Source organism: Lagopus leucura, unplaced genomic scaffold (genome assembly GCF_019238085.1).
Source record: "Lagopus leucura isolate 7727_CA_CO unplaced genomic scaffold, USGS_WTPT01 Super-Scaffold_100001, whole genome shotgun sequence".
Lineage (NCBI taxonomy): Eukaryota > Metazoa > Chordata > Aves > Galliformes > Phasianidae > Lagopus > Lagopus leucura.
In genome coordinates, this window is record NW_024962262.1 from 56,638,557 (window position 1) to 56,658,123 (window position 19,567).

A 19,567-nucleotide genomic window follows, 5' to 3' on the forward strand; every position below is an offset into this window, starting at 1 on the left:
TATTTTGTGTGGTTACTGTCTTTGTCGGATTTATGCTTCGATATCCTAGGATGATTTATTTCTTGCATTTCAATAATAAGGACCAATCTTTAATCATGAGCAGTTTCCTTTGAATTTTTTTTTTCCTGTAGTTTTTAATATTCCTTGAGTCCATACAAGCCATTTAATGGCTGTTTTCCTGTTAGTATTGTAAAGCTTCATTATGCACAGTCCAAACAGTAAACTTAAATACACTTACATTCATGAACATCAGTTTCTACCCACATTTACTTCATGAAAAGGAATCTGAAATACTGGTCTTAAACTGCATGGTCAATAGAGCTTCAATTTGCTATCATGAAGTACTGCAGTACTTAACTCTGCAGTCAGTGCATTATGGTAGATGAGGCAGTCTTTTATCCTTTAGCATTAGAGAATTAAAGTTGTTATGAAAACAGTTTTGTCTCTCTTTTAAGTTATTGCAACCTACGGTTAAGTAGTGGTAATGCAGACAGTAATGGATTATGGGGAGAAAATATATCTGACATTCTACTTCTGGGTCTACAGATTTTCTATGGGGCATTTTCAGCCTTCCTGCTAGGTTGTAAGAGTTAGTGTGTGTTGAGGTACTGTCCCTGCACCTAGGTAATGGGAAAAGTTGATTTTCCACCTGGAATTGCAATTGTTGAATGGAAGAGCATAAGATAGGGTGAAATAAGGCTACCTTACTTATTTTAGGGTGCATTTAGTGATGTGGTGTTGTACTATGAAGTGGATTTTTCCTGTAAGACAGTCTCAAGACAGACAGTATTTTCTTCCCCTAAGAAAGTTTCTGGGGAAAAAAAATAATTAAAAGGACAATAAAGACTGTTTCTTCTGTGTGTTCTCTATTCTATGAATCAAACATACTACTTTTAGTAATGAATACAGAAATGTGTGTATAAGATACTGTGATGGGAATTCAATTCTCATGAGCTCATTTTTTTAAAAAGTACTTCATAATACAACGAAAATTAGATTATTCTGACTAGTAAAACAATTCCTAAATGTAAGATTATTTTTCCTACCATCTTGAAAATATTACCTTGCAGTTAAATTTTTCAGTTGAAGTCTATGGCTGTGTAATTATACCAGAAATGTAGAGCTTATGCATAGCGATAAGGTCTACAATATACTTAATATGTGATGTCAGTTGCACTTTTTAAAAATCACATATGTTTATGCTGAATTGTCTGCCCTTACTGTGCACCAGTATTGTAAACAATAACATTAAAATTACTTAAATCACTTGTCCAGAGAGATTGCTTTTATTCTTTAGTTACTTTTTTCTTCTGCACAGGTCAAGTAGGGAAGAATGTGGTGATACTTATGCAAACCTTGCTCATAAATCATGCCACAGCTGTCTTGGGTGTAAGAATGAACTGTTATTCACACCAGACTGATACAGAACTATATAATAAGATCATCCTTCTCCTTTATACAGTCTGCGAATGATACAATGTTTAAATATCTATGGGAACTTGAATTAATGCTTTATGAACAGCTGAAGCTTTTATTTCTCAAGTTGTTGTAAGCAAAACAACTCCACTGTATTTAACAAGATTAGATAGTAAGGAAAGAGAAAAAGGGGAATGCAGTAATGTTTGTGTCTGCCACATCTTTCACATTTGAAGTGATCATGAAGTAATAACTTGAATTCTAAGAGCTCTGTGAAATATCCCATCCTTTTTGACAGCAGTCATAGAAATAGCCTTTTTGTGGAGGTAGAAAACTTGATGTTATTATTTTAAGGCTTTTTAGTGCTTTAAATTTTCCCTGGCCCATTTGGGGATTCTTGTGTGAAGATTAGTTAGCAGAGTTCAGTCAGGTAGGAATTATGAACAGAAATTTTGAAATAAAAGAAAAAATACTAGACTGCATAGCTGAACTTAGAGGTTTTAGCTGCCATTTACAGAACTTGTTTTGAGTGGTTCCATTCTGCTGCCCTAACGGGAAGTACAAACTTCTGCCTTTCTCAGTAGAAGTACTTAAAGTTTGCAGTCTTTCTGAAAGCTTTTGCTATAGACTGCAATGTTTTAACATCAAAGGACCAGGTCATGTTGTTGCGATTGGGAATGTATCTGAGTGCAGGTATGAATGTTCATGTGTGCTGCACAGGTCCCCTTCTGTTAGCCAGCAGGTAGGTTGATGTTGGCTGGCAGCCTAGCTCACACCTAGCTGCTTGTTCATTCCACAGTAGCAGGAGGGAGGAGAGATTTGGAAGGACAGAAATGGAGAAAGATTTGTGAGTGGCGATCATGACAGTTTAATAAGGGACAAAGGAGTGTGGATGGTGAATGTGCTGTAGAAGCAATCAGTTGCCACCTCCTGCTAGCAGCCTGGTACCTGAGTCACACTCTGAGCGATGGCTACTTGGAAGAAACTTCCCCTCAGGGTTCTATCCCTGACAGTGTCATAGGGTAAAGAATGTCCCTTCTGGGTAAATTGGGGTCAGCTGTCCCCTTTCCCAGCATATTTGCCTAATCCTGTAGAGTGAGGAACAGAAAACTTCAATGCTGCAATCGCTGCTTGGCAATAGCAAAATAACTGGTGTCAACACAGTGTTGGTCATAAACCCAAAACACAGTGATGTGCAGGCTGCTATTAAAAAGTTAATTTCATCCCTGTCAGACACCTATGAGTGGATTCAGTCATCTCTTCTCTAGGGCTGTGTTGTATTTGGAGGGAAAGGTAAAAGAAGGGAAAGATCATTAAACATTGATTTGAGCTCCCAGGTAGTTGCTGCAAAAATTGAGTGAATACCAGTGTATGTGTATATATACAAATAGATATCTGTGCTTTCTTGATGAGCCTTTAAAGTTTTTTCAAAGGCAATATCAAGCCTCATAATAAATGAGAATATAAGATTGCATCACCTCTAAAAGCCTGATAAATTGGTGTATCTGTATGTCTTTCCATTTTAGCACTCCCTCAGAGCTCTTGCTTAAGAAAAATGTCAAATACCATGGCAAGATTATCTACATGAAGCTTTTCAAATCACCATGGTCCTGTAGGCTAGTCACTTCACCAGTAAGAAATTGGATTGGAGGGTATCCAAGCCCAAACTCCCCCTGAACATGCCAGCTGTGTGCTTTGCCAGCATCTGTGCTCATCTCCTCTTCCAGCGTTGCTGCCTTAGCACTTCTGTTTCTTCCACAAAGGAAAGAAGTCATGCCTCTGCCTATCCTATCTATTTATCCATCAGGAAGAGGGGAACAGAAATGCTACAGAAGCAGCACTGAGTATAGAAACTGTCGTATTTCAGGCGTTTTTAGATTCCCGCTTCCTACTTTGTTGGAGACTCAGGAACAGAAATGCCAAGCACCTATGCTTTCAGAAAATGCAAAATTGATTTGAAAACACCAATCAATCTTGGTCAATCTTGGTCAATCTTGGTGCTGTGGTTGCCTGGGCAATTGGTTTTTAGAAGTTGGAATTTCTGAAATGAAATAGGAATTTCTATTTCTGTGATGCTGAAAGCCACTCTCAATCCAAGGTATAGTCTGGTCTTCTCTGCTGTTGTTTTCAGTTTACTGTTTTTGTTATTTTTAGTGCCCACAAATGCATTTCTACAACTGCTATCAGCAGAGGTTCTATGTTTGTGTGCTCCTTAATGTTTCTGCAAATGATTTCGTTATCATTTCCTCAATTCTGCTATCCATTTTTCTCTGTGGTTTTCTTTGTACATCTGTCTGCAGTAGTTTAAGGAGTCAGCTTACGTATTTTAAAAGTTGAGCAATTTCTGTGATAATTTCCTTGGTAAATTAGGCAATGCTACACTGAAAGGGATATTCACCATGAATACTTGGGGTGCTATCATAATGATTGGTGTGAGGGTTATCTCTTTAGAGAAAAGACATTACTGTAAAACTTTACAACTTGAACTATGCTACCCAGCTTTAAAGCAAATGCAGTGGCATCCTGATTTTGTAAATAAGCTACAGCAATATTCTGTAAGTTTTGATTTAGAAGAAAAAGCACGTAACAGTTCTACATTCATCAGTCTGATTTCAAGCTCAATGAAAGGCAAATGAGAATGAAGGATGTTAAAGTCTCTTGCTTTGTTTAAGTTGCATTCTCTGTTCACAGAGGTGGCAGAATACATACGTTGTGACAGATGTGTCCTTTCCAAACAGGTGATGTGGTAGAAGGGACTTTGCTGCTTTCAGTTACTTTGTGTTTCACAGTAGGCCAAAGAGATTTTGCACAAAGTCTGAGGGAACCTGTGCTTTAAAACTCAGCAAGTTAGTGACTCCCTCTGCCTCTAGAAAACAAATTATAGCTCTGAATTTTGTGAATCCCGAGCTCCCCCTTGATTATGTCACCCATAGGAAAATATGACTCTGTTTTGCTGCCCGTATTTCTTATCTTGAAAAAAAAAAAAAAAAAAAAAAAAAAAAAAAAAAAAAAAAAGAATAACAACATTCTCACTTTGCGATTCAGTTAGTGTGCAGCTAAAATTGCAGTTTCACTCTGTGCGGAATTGAAACTCTCATGCTCTTGGCTGAGTGACAGGCAGTTCCTAACATGAGAAAAATTAAATCAGTCTTAGTCCAAAAGAGACACCAGTGAGACGGTACAGCTATCAAAGTTACCAAAGTTTGAAGCTGCAGACTGCTGGCGAGGTTTTCAAAGGCCCTGAGTAGCCATAGACAGTCGTTGGGTTAGGTGGCCGCACACTGTGCCTTAGAAAACTGACATGCAGCTCATGTTAGTGGGCATAAAGCACCTCATGCTTAAAGTCTGTTCCAGCGTAATGCTCCAGAGACGTGTCAAGGTTCTTGAAAAAATCAACGGTTGCAGTCCAGCCTATGCCCTGCCATTCTCCTACATACGATGACACAATTAGTTAAGCACGTTTGTTTTACAACAAGGTGAAGAGCTAAAGGTAAGTTAAAGCTCACTTTTTGCTCTGCTTTTCTGTTTTGTTTTGGTTCCCTTTCCTCAAGTCTCATTCACTTAATAGACATTCTTACACTAAGGATTCATCTTAAGAGACTTATCTGCTTACAGGTCTTGGTTGAAGGCCTGTTCTTAAAGCTGTTAACAGCAGAAATGAACCTCCAATAATAAAAAAAAAGATTGAACTTCCAAATCTAAAATGCTGTTTATATCAGGCTCACTTTGTCTCTTTGTGGTCATAGAACTTGCACTTAAAAAAGAAGGAACTCAAGCTACTGCAAATTTATATTGCCCGAAGTGAATGCTGCCCTTGCGTAACACATCCCTCCTGTCTGATTAACCTCACTTTCTCATTCCAAGTATTTGACAATTGCACTCGTTTGGGTGTTCCCCGTGGCATCTTGGAGTCTTTATAGTTCCTTGAGGTCTAACAGTGTGGACAGGTAAACAACGGAATTTAAAATGAGAAGCATGATCAAAAGCGACAGAGAACAGAGGAAGTTTCAGCATGAGATGAAAACTAAACAGCAACAAAAAAACCCCGTTGTCGCAACAGCACGTGGGTTTGTGAGCAATGCGGGAATCTGTTTAAAATGGAAAAAATAGGAGTGCTCAGTTATTTTTATGACGAGTGGAGGAGTAATGGAGGTAGTGCTGTTTTAATTTTAAAGCCAGATATTTGAGGAAGTGGATTGCAGCAGTTGTTTCATGTTTAATTATTTCTCAAGCTGCCGTTCAGCTGAAGAGAAGAACAATAAAGCAGTGGTTGCTGCTGTTGTCTTGAGTGAGTTATGCCACTCCTCTCTACAGGATCTGAACCAGTGAAGACCTTTTTTATGCTGTTTTTTCCTGCACTGATTTACAGTTTCTTCTCATGACAAATCTTTCAGAAGTGGCAGCACACAGAAAATGGTAGGTGAAAGTTTCATTTTAAAGTTGTTAGTGCTCTTGGGCTGGAACTGCTGGGAAAGGTTTTCAAGAGTATATTCTCAAATTCTGCTTTTAGACGTCCAAATTCACTGTTGTGGCTATAGGTTGCAATTTTAATAATGATAGGAAATGAGAGTTTTACACTAATATACTAGGGGAAGAGTATAGTAAAGTGTTTTCTACTAGCTGTAATTCCTGCGTTGCTCATTGCTCTCTGGCCTTTCACTCTTTTACCTTTAAAAATGCATAAGGAATACTTACAGTCCTGCTGTTTCTGAATATTTGAAGAACGCCACAAATCAGGTGGAATTCAGTTTTGGATTTGTACATATCCTCAGTTAATATTGGAATAGAAGTATTTCTGAACTTATGAACAAAAACATAGATCACAGAGAAAAGGACAACTCACATGCGTATCTTAGGTGTACTTTTAAACTACGTTTCTGAATACAAGAACTTTGTACAAGTTAGCATTGCCTACTGTTGGGAACCAGCATTAGTAGGAGAGTGGACTCTGATAGGCAGAGGTTCCTTCCAACCCCTATTCTGTGATTGCTTATTTCTTTTAATTTCATCTGTCTTCTTTATTTTTCTCTAGTACAGTACTGGGCACAAGGCGTGTTGCATGTGGACAGTTACACAGCACCAGACTGCAACAATTTGCATGCAAAATAACATTAACATTAAAGGGACATGGAGATGCAAGTTTTGCAGAGAAATGAAACTCAAAGAGAGTAAAAGCTAGGCTTGCTCTGCAAAAACGCCTGGATTCCTAAAAATTCTGCAGCAGGTCTGCATTCAAAATCTGAGCACTTTACAAGTCTCTGTAGACAATTTTTTGACACCAGAAGGAACCTTCAAAGATGTTCCTGAAGACTTTGATGTCCCAAATTCATTGTACCTGCCTTCAGGCCTCTAGTAGTACAGTGCCTCTATACCCAGGCAACTCCCTCCATGCTGTGAGGGCTGAGCAGCTTTGCAGAGGGGCCCCACCCTGCTCCCCTGCTTACTCCTGGATACCAGTGCACTCCAGGCTGATGGCACTGCATTGAGAAATACGAATAAGTGCCTAGAATTTAGTCCCCAAGTGTAGGATCTGAGTACAAATGCACAGAGAAAGTTGGTGATGATCTAGGCAGCAATGTCATGTTGTCCAAGTCCTAATTTAGAGCTTGGATGGAGGGGTTTAACTTGACTTAGCAAACTCAACTTGACCTTGATTCCGACTAACTTTTCCTCAACAGCAGCAAACCTGTGGTTTGCAGCAGGTTTTCCTTTTTTATTTTAAAATAGCCACTCAACTCAGATTCCAGTGGTTGGCAAGGCCATCCTTTTTCCCAGGCTTGCTGCATGGCATGGATTTAGTTGAATAGCACCAGTAAATAAAATTAAATGCACTGTTACTTAGCATTTTTGCTCGTCTAGTAAAATGTCATTACATAAATAATTCAGTGTGTTTCCTTGTAAAGAAAGAAGGCAGAATTTTTACAATAACGTACCCAAATGTTGTCTCTTTTCATTGAAAGACAGACCCTCAGTTTTCTATGTGATTAATTTTAATGGTAGTGTCCCTCCTTTTCCCTCCCACCTTCTTGTCTACATTAATTCAGAAATAAAGAAGTCTTCAAAAAAAATTTTTGGATAGTCAAAGGAAACAAATGTATTTTATCTTCTCCATATTAGCTCCCATCTTGCTCTGATTATTCTTATTCATCATTTTCATTCAAGTGCTTGTCTATGTTAGAAAATTAGAAAAGTTAAATTCCTCTAAAGTTAACTTGTTAGACTGTACTGAAGACACTGGTGAATGATCTGATCCATGTCTTCAGTCTGGGTGAGTTTCCAAAGTAAACTAGTATATACCAAATGAAGATTATTTTGATACAACTAATGATTCTGTCATGGTTCTATGTTTTTGTTTTTGGTTTTTTTTTTGTTTCTGGGTTTCAGTATTCCACATCAAAACATCATGTAGTGTACGGGGCATTAAAGTGTCACTGCCCCAATTCCAAGTTCCTATCCCTGTACATTACAGCAGTCACGGGATCTGACCCTTCCGGGTGGGGGGGGCGCTCTCTTGCTGCCTTGCAGTGGGTGCTGGAGGGTGCTTTCCTAGCCGTTCCAAGCTTTTCAGGTTTGAATCGGTCCCGGGAACTCTCTCTCTCTCTCATCTTGTCTGATTTATTCATCTCAATTTCAATTAAATTGTACATATTGTGTTATCTTGTATTCCAATATTATAGTAAAATAAGTTTTCCTCCATAGATTGCTGCCGCTGCTCTTTTCCTCCCTTCCTTCCTTCCCATTTTTGTGGGACTGGGGTGGGGGGGGAGGGCAGAGGCCTGTCGGCCCTGTCACGGACATAGATTGATCTGGTCAACTCCGTGACAGATTTTTGGCGCCCAACGTGGGGCACGACTGCTTGTTAGCTTTTAGAACGAATCTCTTTTTTTCCCTCTGCTCTTAGAGAGCTTCGTTAGGGAGCATTATCAGTAATTCAGGTTTCTGTGCTGGAAAACCTGACCTTGAAAGATTAGGCGTACTGCCAGTGTTCTGGGATATTTGTAAACTTTGAGCACTACTTAGTCTGGGTAGTGCCTTTTTTTCTTTTTTTTCTCCTCCTCTTGTTAGCTTCAATTCATTAACCCCTTTTTAGCAGGCACCACCGATGAACCCACTCGTTATTGTGGGGGCACTGTGTAAAGGATTTAAAGCAATGGTGTTAGTCACAACCTACTGGCCAATAATCCATCTCACACTTACGTGTTTTGGAATTGCATCCGTATATAGCTACCTAAGGGCACTGATGGAGACACCTATGTTTTACCTACTTGCAATGTGGTATGATTTGAATTTTGACATTTACATCCCAGAAGGAATGGCTAATTTCACAAACAACTACATCCCAGAAGGAATGGCTAATTTCACAAACAGCTACATCCCAGAAGGAATGGCTAATTTCACAAACAGCTACATCCCAAATGGAATAGCTAATTTTACAAACAACACGATGTTCAGACCAGTCTCCAGGTTTTCTTCTCGGTTTATCAAACGTTTTTCGAATCTTGAATTAGTACTCATGTTGTTGTTCGCATCATCAATTCTCCTGAATGTACTCCAACGCATTCGTAATAAGGAGTCTCCTCCAAAACTAGAGAATGATGACTGGTAGGGAATATGGAGAGGTTTAGGAAAGGTCTTAGAAGCATGGGGACCCGCAGTGTCATGGGATTTTACTCTTGAACACCTGTGGGATCCTGAGAAACTAAGCCAGTATTTGAGTCAGGGACTATGCGGCTTACATAAATCTAAGGAGGTACAACTTATTTGGGGTTTGGCTTGTGCTTACCGTGCCCTATATAATACCATTCGGGAGAGAGAGAGTTTCCGAGCTGAGGTTCAAGCCAAAGGGGAAAATCCCCAAGTCAAATCTAATCAATCACAAGAGACACCAGTAACAATACCAGTTGCTCCTGTGGAGGGCAAGAAATGGAAACGAGTGTCTTCGCGTCTTGAACGAAAAAGAGAAGAAGAGGAGGAGGAGGAGGAAGATCCAGGCGAGGGGCCCTCCTCAGAACCACCACCATCGCGAAAGGCAAAAGCGAAAACTAAGAGACATGCAGAAGAGAGTGATGAAGAGGAAGTCTCTATTACTACTCGCCGGCCTCTAAAGATGACTGAAATCCAAGGTTCCAGAAAGGAGTTTACACGGCGCCTGAATGAAAGTATTGTTTCCTGGTTGGTTCGCTGTTGGGACAGTGGGGCCCATAGCTTGTCTCTGGATGGTAATGAAGCTCGCCAACTGGGTGCCATTGCCAGAGATCCAGCTATTGATAGAGGAATTAGTCGGTGTTCGGATGAGGCTGCCTCCCTCTGGGAACGAGTGTTAATAGCCGTGAAGGAAAAGTATCCCTTCAAAAATGGCTTGAAGATTGCGATGAAAAAATGGGATACAGTGGAAAAGGGAATCCAGTATTTGAGGGAAATAGGCATGGTGGAAATGTTGTATGACCCTAACTTTGTTCCTAACCACCCACAACAAAACCGCGACCCTGAAAAGGTGAGGACAACGCCTGAGATATGGCAGAAGATTGTGACAACAGCGCCGGACAAATATGCCGCTACACTAACGTCAGCGTGTGACAGATACCAGGAACAACAGAGAACGCCCTTAGTTTATGAATTAATTCTTACGCTCCAAAACTACGAACAATTGCTGTCCTCAATTCATGCTGCTGTTGCTGCTATATCAAAAATGACGGAGCAAGTGTCTCAACTGATTAACCGTGACAAACTTGTAGCAGTATCAGAAACGCTTGATGAAGATCAGGATAATCAAAAGAGTCTAATGAAGGAGATGAAGGAGGTGAAGGAGATGATGAAATTTGTGCGAGCCCACCTAACTAAAGACGATGAACCTTCCTTCTCACGTGCACCATCAAAGATCTCAGCTGTTAGAAGCAAACGCTCTCCGGCTCAAGTAAGGGGTAATACACCGCGAATTGCCTTATGGTATTACCTACGTGACCATGGAGAAGACATGGGGAAGTGGCACGGTCAACCTACTCCTGTACTACGAGCCCGGGTGAAAGAATTACAAGGCAGATCTACCACCAGTGCAGTTGCTCCAGTTACCACAGGTGAATAGAGGGGCCCTGCTCTCAGTCAGGGGGGGGGAAAGGGATAATAGAGTATATTGGACTGTGTGGATTCGATGGCCTGGCACATCAGAACCACTGAAATATAAGGCACTGGTGGACACTGGTGCACAGTGCACTCTGATGCCCTCGAGTCACCAAGGGACAGAATCAATCCATATTTCTGGAGTAACCGGGGGCTCTCAAGAACTGACTGTGTTGGAGGCCGAGATAAGCCTCACTGGTAAGGACTGGCAAAAACATCCTATTGTGACGGGCCCAGGGGCTCCATGTATACTAGGTATTGATTATCTCAGAAGGGGGCATTTCAAGGACCCTAAGGGGTATCGATGGGCCTTTGGAATAGCTGCTGTGGACACAGACAACATTAAGCTGTTTCGCCTGGCCTGTCAGAAGATCCGTCTGTTGTGGGGCTGCTGCGAGTAAAAGAGCAACAGGTACCGATTGCCACAAAAACGGTGCACAGGCGTCAGTACCGCACCAACAGGGATTCCTTGCTCCCCATTCATAAATTAATTCGTCAACTAGAGAGCCAGGGAGTGATCAGCAAAACTCACTCGCCCTTTAACAGCCCCATATGGCCAGTGCGTAAAGCCAGTGGAGAATGGAGGCTGACGGTGGACTACCGTGGCCTGAATGAAGTCACACCCCCACTGAGTGCTGCTGTGCCGGACATGTTAGAACTCCAGTATGAACTGGAGTCAAAAGCAGCCAAATGGTATGCTACCATTGACATTGCTAATGCCTTCTTTTCCATTCCTTTGGCCAAAGAATGTAAGCCACAGTTAGCTTTCACATGGAGGGGCATTCAGTATACCTGGAACCGTTTGCCCCAGGGGTGGAAACACAGCCCGACCATTTGCCATGGGTTGATCCAAACTGTATTGGAACAGGGCAGTGCTCCTGAGCACCTGCAGTACATTGATGACATCATTGTGTGGGGCGATACAGCAGAAGTCGTCTTCACGAAAGGAGAGCGAATAATCCAAATTCTTCTGCAAGCTGGTTTTGCTATTAAGCGAAGCAAAGTGAAAGGACCTGCCCAGGAGATTCAGTTCCTAGGTATAAAGTGGCAAGATGGCTGTCGTGATGTCGTGATGACAGATGTGATCAACAAAATCACTGCTATGTCTCCACCCACTAGCAAAAGAGAGACACAATCTTTTCTGGGTGCAGTGGGCTTTTGGAGAATGCATGTTCCAAACTACAGCCTCATTGTAAGCCCCCTTTATTATGTGACGCGAATGAGAAATGAGTTTACATGGGGCCCTGAGCAGCAGCAGGCTTTCGAACAGATTAAACAGGAGATAGCCCGTGCCGTGGCCCTAGGGCCAGTACGGACGGGACAGGGTATAAAGAACATCCTCTATACTGCTGCTGGAAAGAATGGTCCCACTTGGAGTTTGTGGCAAAGAGCCTCAGGAGAGACCCGAGGCCGACCCCTGGGATTCTGGAGTCGAGCCTACAGGGGGTCGGAAGAGGGCTACACTCCAACTGAGAAGGAGATCTTAGCTGCTTATGAGGGGGTTCGGGCTGCTTCTGAAGTAGTCGGTACTGACACACAGCTCCTTCTGGCACCTCGACTGCCAGTGCTGAACTGGATGTTCAAGGGAAAGGTTCCCTCCACCCATCATGCTACTGATGCCACCTGGAGCAAGTGGATTGCACTGATTACACAACGAGCACGGATGGGGAACCTCAGCCATCCAGGAATCCTAGAGGTCATCATGGACTGGCCTGAAGGTAAAAAGTTTGGAACACCACCAGGAGAAGAAGTATCACGTGCTAAAGAAGCCCCACCATACAATGAACTACCAGAGAATGAAAAGAAATATGCCCTGTTCACAGATGGATCGTGTCGTATTGTGGGGAAGCATCGCAGATGGAAATCTGCTGTGTGGAGCCCCACACGACAAGTTGCAGAGGCCACTGAAGGGAAAGGAGAATCAAGCCAATTTGCAGAGGTAAAGGCTGTCCAACTGGCCTTAGATGTCGCTGAACGGGAGAGGTGGCCAATGCTCTATCTTTACACTGACTCATGGATGGTAGCAAATGCCTTATGGGGGTGGTTACAGCAGTGGGAGCAAAATAACTGGCAAAGAAGGGGTAAACCTATTTGGGCTGCTGAACTGTGGAAAAACATTGCTGCCCGAACAATTTGTTGTGAAGGTGCACCATGTAGATGCTCATGTGCCCAAGAGTCGGGCTACTGAAGAACAGCAAAATAACCATCAGGTAGACCGAGCTGCCAGAATTGAGGGGGCTCAAATAGACCTGGACTGGCAGAACAAGGGTGAATTATTTCTGGCTCGGTGGGCCCATGAGACCTCAGGTCATCAAGGGAGAGATGCAACATACAAATGGGCTAGAGACCGAGGGGTGGACTTAACTATGGATGCCATTGCACAGGTTATTCATAACTGTGAAACATGTGCCATCATCAAACAAGCCAAGAGGATGAAACCCCTCTGGGAGGAAGGGCGATGGCAAAAGTACAAATATGGGGAGGCATGGCAGGTTGATTATATCACCTTGCCACGATCTCGCAATGGTAAGCATTATGTGCTTACTATGGTTGAGGCAACCACTGGGTGGCTTGAAACATATGCAGTACCCCATGCTACCGCCCGAAACACCATACTGGGTCTCGAGAAACAAGTCCTGTGGCGACACGGCACCCCAGAAAGGATTGAGTCAGATAATGGGACTCATTTCAAAAATTCTCTTGTAAATACTTGGGCCAAAGATCACGGCATTGAGTGGATTTACCACATTCCCTATCATGCACCAGCCTCTGGTAAAATTGAACGATACAATGGATTGTTAAAAACGATGCTAAAAGCACTGGGTGGTGGAACATTTAAGCACTGGGAGAAGCATTTGGCAGAAGCCACCTGGTTAGTCAATACCAGAGGATCTATCAATCGTGATGGTCCTAACCAATCCAGTTCCCTACATACCGTAGAGGGAGATAAAGTCCCCGTTGTACATGTAAAGAACATGTTAGGAAAGGCAGTTTGGGTTCTTCCAGCTTCTGGAAAGGGCAAACCTCTCCGTGGTACAGTTTTTGCCCAGGGACCAGGATCCACTTGGTGGGTGATGCAGAAGAATGGGGATATTCAGTGTGTACCACAGGGAAACTTGATGCCGGGGGAGTGCAGTTACTAATTCTATGTATATGTATATAGCCGTGTGTGTGTAATGCATTGTAATCATTTTTTGTTTGTTTGTATATATGTATATATATTTTAAGCATGATGTAACGATGTAGAATAAGGGGTGGAATGTCATGGTTCTATGTTTTTGTTTTTGTTTTTGTTTTTTGTTTCTGGGTTTCAGTATTCCACATCAAAACATCATGTAGTGTACGGGGCATTAAAGTGTCACTGCCCCAATTCCAGGTACCTATCCCTGTACATTACAGCAGTCACGGGATCTGGCCCTTCCGGGTGGGGGGGGCGCTCTCTTGCTGCCTTGCAGTGGGTGCTGGAGGTGCTTTCCTAGCCGTTCCAAGCTTTTCAGGTTTGAATCGGTCCCGGGAACTCTCTCTCTCTCATCTTGTCTGATTTATTCATCTCAATTTCAATTAAATTGTATATATTGTGTTATTTTGTATTCCAATATTATAGTAAAATAAGTTTTCCTCCATAGATTGCTGCCGCTGCTCTTTTCCTCCCTTCCTTCCTTCCCATTTTTGTGGGACTGGGGTGGGGGGGGAGGGCAGAGGCCTGTCGGCCCTGTCACGGACATAGATTGATCTGGTCAACTCCGTGACAGATTCACAAGAACTGAAGATAATTAGATATGACTCATTGCCTTGGAATTCAAGGGCAGCTTTTTCCTTGAGTAATTGTAAAAATGTTGGGTAATGGCTACCAATCTGGATATTTAACCAAATTTCCATTTTCTGTGAACTCACTGAAGAGAAGAAGATTCTGTAGCTCTTCCTCAGAAAAGGAAAAGAGATCACAGTGGAGGAAAGGCTTCTAGTACTAGGAATACTATATGATTTTCAAGTGCAAAAATAGAGAGCTCAGGATCTGCCCTAGACTTTTGCATTTTTTCATCCATACTGAGGCCTTGTATTCAAAAGCTCACTGAATGAATCCCTGAAGTGATTCTATCTAGTTGTTGAATCTAGAGAGCAGAAATGCAGTGCTGTGAGAGATTTGATCTAGCTTCACTTCCATTTGCTGCCTCGCTAGTCAGTAGAGCTCTCCTCCAGATACATAGATGAACAGGAGATTTAGTGTTGTTATCTGAAATAACAAAGAAACACTTCTGAAAGGATACTGAAAGGATACACTATTGTACGTAAACAGAGCATAAAACAGGAAGTCCCAGTTAATCTGTCATATACAAAACATGTTCAGGGGAACTCTCAGTAGTGTTTTCCCATACTGTCTATGCAGTGAGCAGGTCCTTGTATGTATTGAATTACTACAACACTTTTAAGAGACGTACTCAATTTTAAACACCTTTTATTTTTCTATTTAGACCTACAATTAACATAAAGCCCCCTGGACCCTCTCTCCTTATTGGACAGTGAAAATGTAAGCTGCTATTAAAGGATATTGAAGTACATCCATATTCCTTCTGAAAATTTACTTTGCTTGTTTATGTATATTATACAGCTGCATTCTGCTGGATATCTAACATTGCTTACCCTTAAATAAAGAGAATTCACATAAACAGACTTAAGTACATACCTTGTCTTTTTTTTTTAGCAGATTCCTTAATTTCTTTATGATTCACTATTTAGAGTGATATTTGTCTTATCAGTGCAATATTTAATTATAATAAAGAAAAAAAACATCTGAGGAAATGTCAATACACGCCTTCCCCCAGATTTAGAATCCTTCCTACACATCCATTTCTGGCCAGCATGAGACAAGATCCTAGGTTATCCCTGTGTTTGGTTTGCCCCAGTACATGTCCTATGACATTTGTTGCCATTGCATTTGATTGATACCTCCCTACTTCCTTATTTTTAGGTACGTCATGCAAAGATGTCAAATGCGCTGCTGACTGTCTTGCTCTTCTTATTTCCAATGCGGCTATCAGGACATTGGTTTCCCAAAACTTTACCCTGTGATGTGGAAGCCTTTGAAGGTACTGTGAGAGTAGACTGCAGCGATCGTCACCTCACGGAAGTCCCCAGAGGGATCCCTGGAAACGCTACTAACCTGACCCTGACTATTAACCATATCCCCCATATCTCTCCAGCATCCTTTATTCAGCTTGAAAACCTTGTGGAGATTGACTTCAGATGCAACTGCGTGCCTCCCAGACTGGGGCCCAAAGACAGTGTGTGCACCACACCACCATCAATTGAGAATGGCAGTTTTGCCGCTCTGACAAGACTGAAGTCATTGTATTTGGATGCAAACCAACTGTCAGAAATACCCCAGGGTCTTCCTGCTAGTCTACGACTGCTGAGTCTGGAAGCAAACAAAATTTTTTCTATTAAAAAAAACACTTTTTCAGGGCTAAGAAATATAGAATTACTGTATCTGGGACAGAATTGTTACTACCGTAATCCGTGCAATGTTTCTTTTGAAATTGAAAAAACAGCCTTTCTGAATCTGAAAAATTTGACAGTACTCTCCCTGAAGTCTAACAACTTAACTTTTATTCCACCCAACTTATCTTCAACTTTAAAAGAATTGTATATTTACAATAACAGAATTCAAGAGGTTCAGGAACATGATTTAAGTACCCTTCACAACCTAGAAATTCTTGATCTCAGTGGCAATTGCCCACGTTGCTATAATGCCCCATATCCTTGTACTCCCTGCCCTAATATCTCAATTAAGATTCATTCAAAAGCTTTTTATTCCTTGAAAAAATTAAGAATTTTGAGGCTCCACAGTAACTCTCTTCGGAGTATACCAAGCAGCTGGTTTAAAAACATCAAGAATCTCAAAGATCTTGACCTCTCCCAAAACTTCCTCATAAAGGAGATTGGAGACGCTCAGTTTTTGAAGCTTATCCCCAGTCTTGTAGAGCTGGATCTGTCCTTTAATTTTGAATTGCAGATGTATTCTCCATCCTTGAATCTGTCTAAGACATTTTCCTCCCTCTCTAACCTGGAAACCCTAAGAATCAAGGGTTATGTCTTTAAAGAACTGAGAGAAGGAAATCTAGATCCATTACTCGGTCTTAGAAATCTGACAGTGTTGGATCTTGGGACTAATTTTATTAAAATTGCTGACCTAAGAGTCTTCAAGAAATTCCAAGCTCTCAAAATCATAGATCTCTCAGTGAATAAAATTTCTCCTTCTTCAGGTGAAAGTAACTTTTATGGATTTTGCTCTGATCCCAGTATTACAGTAGAGCAATACAGCAGGCAAGTTTTACAAGAGATGCATTACTTTAGGTATGATGAGTATGGTCGAAGTTGCAAGTCCAAAGACAAAGAGGCTGATTCCTACCAACCTTCGGTCAATGAAGATTGCATGAATTATGGAAAAACTCTAGATTTAAGCAGAAACAACATATTTTTTGTTAACTCTGTAGACTTCCAGGATCTTAGTTTCCTCAAATGCCTCAACTTGTCAGGTAATGCCATAAGTCAAACTTTAAATGGAAGCGAATTCTGCTACCTGTCTGGATTGAAATATCTGGATTTTTCTAACAACAGGATTGATTTGCTGTACTCAACTGCTTTCAAAGAGCTGAAATTTTTAGAAATTCTAGATCTGAGCAACAACAAACATTACTTTCTGGCAGAAGGTGTTAGTCATGTGCTTAGTTTTATGAAAAACTTGGCCTATCTGAAGAAGCTGATGATGAATGAGAATGAGATTTCTACCTCTATTAGCATGGGGATGGAAAGTCAATCTCTTAAAACTTTAGAATTTCGGGGAAATCGTTTAGATATTTTTTGGGCAGATGGGAAGACTGAATATCTGTCATTCTTCAAGAATCTGACCAAACTGGAACAACTGGATATTTCCTCTAACATGCTCAGCTTTTTACCTCCTGATGTTTTTTCAGCTATGCCTCCAGAACTCAAGATACTGAATTTAACCAGTAACCGGTTGAAGACATTCAATTGGGGAAAACTCTACTTATTGACCAGGCTAATAACTCTGGACCTCAGCAATAACCTTCTGACTACTGTTCCCCGAAAGCTGTCCAATTGCACTTCAACTCTTCAAGAACTGATACTCCGAAACAATCGTATTACACGGATAACCAAATATTTTCTCAGAGGTGCCATTACGTTGTCATACTTGGACCTCAGCTCAAACAAGATCCAAATAATTAAGAAATCTAGCTTCCCTGAAAATATCATAAACAACCTGAGGATGCTGCTTTTGCACAACAATCCTTTCAAGTGCAACTGTGATGCAGTATGGTTTGTTGGGTGGATCAATCAGACTCACGTGACAATTCCTCTTCTGGCCACAGATGTGACCTGTGCTGGCCCAGGGGCACACAAAGGAAGAAGCTTGGTTTTCCTGGATCTGAATACCTGTGAGCTGGACACATCCTATTTGATCATGTATGCTTTATCAACTTCAGCTGTCCTAAGTTTAATAACGTTTGCAGTTATGAGTCACCTCTATTTCTGGGATGTGTGGTATAGCTATCATTACTGCACTGCCAAGTTGAAAGGCTATAGACGTTTACCTTTACCAGATACCTGCTATGATGCTTTTATTGCCTATGACAATACTGATCTGGCTGTGAATGAATGGGTGATGACAGAATTGGTTGAAAAGCTGGAAGATCAAAAAGCCAGACAGTTCAATTTATGCTTGGAAGAAAGAGACTGGCTTCCAGGACAGCCAGTCTTTGACAACCTTTCCCAGAGTATTCAACTGAGCAAAAAGACCATATTTGTGCTGACCAACAAGTATATTAAAAGTGGCACTTTCAAGACAACATTTTACATGGCCCACCAACGACTTCTAGATGAAAAAATTGATGTGATTATCTTGATATTTCTTGAGAAAGTATTACAGAAGTCCCGATATGTTCGGCTGAGGAAGAGGCTGTGCAGAAGTTCTGTTCTGGAATGGCCAACTAACCCTCGATCTCAGCCTTACTTCTGGCAGTGTCTGAAAAATGCCATAGCTGTGAACAATACCCTGGCTTACAACAAACTTCTCCAGGAGACTGTTTAGCTTTACTGCTCCCTGTAAAATACTGTTACTGTGTGTGGTGAGGAAAAGATACTGAACTTGCTATGGAGAAAATGTGAAAGTGGAGAGGATAAATGTAATTGTGATATGATTCTCAAAAATGAAATGCACAATCTGTTCCAAAGATAATAATTCAATTGTTTCGCTATGACAACATTAAATATAAACTGTTGCCAGCACAGATGTTTAGCTGATGCACACCTCATTTAACATTTGCAGCAAGAGAAGATGCAACAGAGTCACCACTCCCTGTTTCAGTTCATTGGAGAACATCTGACATCACCTGGCTGGGTCAAGTGTGAGTGAGACAATTGATCAGCTCAATCTAGTTCCCAAGATGCTAGGAGGAGTTCAGTCATGCTTGAGATTGCTGCTGTTTGGATCACTGTTGGAGTAAATGTAATTTTAATAGAAAAATATTGTTAATGCATTTGTGTGTATTTATGAAAACAGGAAAAAACACAAAATGTTAATTTCAGAAAATACTTTAGGTGAATTTCATGTTTAGGAGTTGGGGAAATGTATGCATGATTAACTCTGCAACTCAGGCTTCCATCTGCTGAGCCTACCAGTTCTGCTTGATGGGGCAACAGCGCTAGCCACTGGGGAGATGATATGCTGGTGGGACTTATGGCAGAAGCTTGGATGAGGTATGGGAGATCTCCCATCTCCCACTGCTGCATTGTCACAAAGGTTGTAAATCAGAAAAGATTTTGAAGAACTTGCATGTACCAAAATGGGAAAGTGTGAGAGAAGAGAAACAAGTCAGAAGAGCTTGCAAGCTGTGGATCAGGAGGAATTACAAGGTAAAGGGAGTCTTTGCATGGAGCTGGCACATGGGAGTGAAAAAGAAAGGCAGGACAGCAAGCAGATAGACTGAGAGGGAAGGAAAAAAAAGAAAGAAAG

At 41.4% G+C, this 19,567-nt stretch overlaps 1 protein-coding gene across 1 annotated transcript; it reads left to right on the forward strand.

Annotated features, from left to right (window-relative positions):
* The first annotated feature begins 5,664 nt into the window (after nt 1-5,664).
* LOC122178234 (toll-like receptor 7) lies at nt 5,665-18,844 on the forward strand. Its single transcript, XM_042868288.1, has 2 exons — nt 5,665-5,832; nt 15,503-18,844. Exons 1-2 carry the CDS (start codon nt 5,830-5,832, stop codon nt 18,641-18,643), a joined length of 3,144 nt encoding a protein of 1,047 aa, XP_042724222.1. The 5' UTR covers nt 5,665-5,829; the 3' UTR covers nt 18,644-18,844.
* The last annotated feature ends 723 nt before the right edge of the window (nt 18,845-19,567 follow it).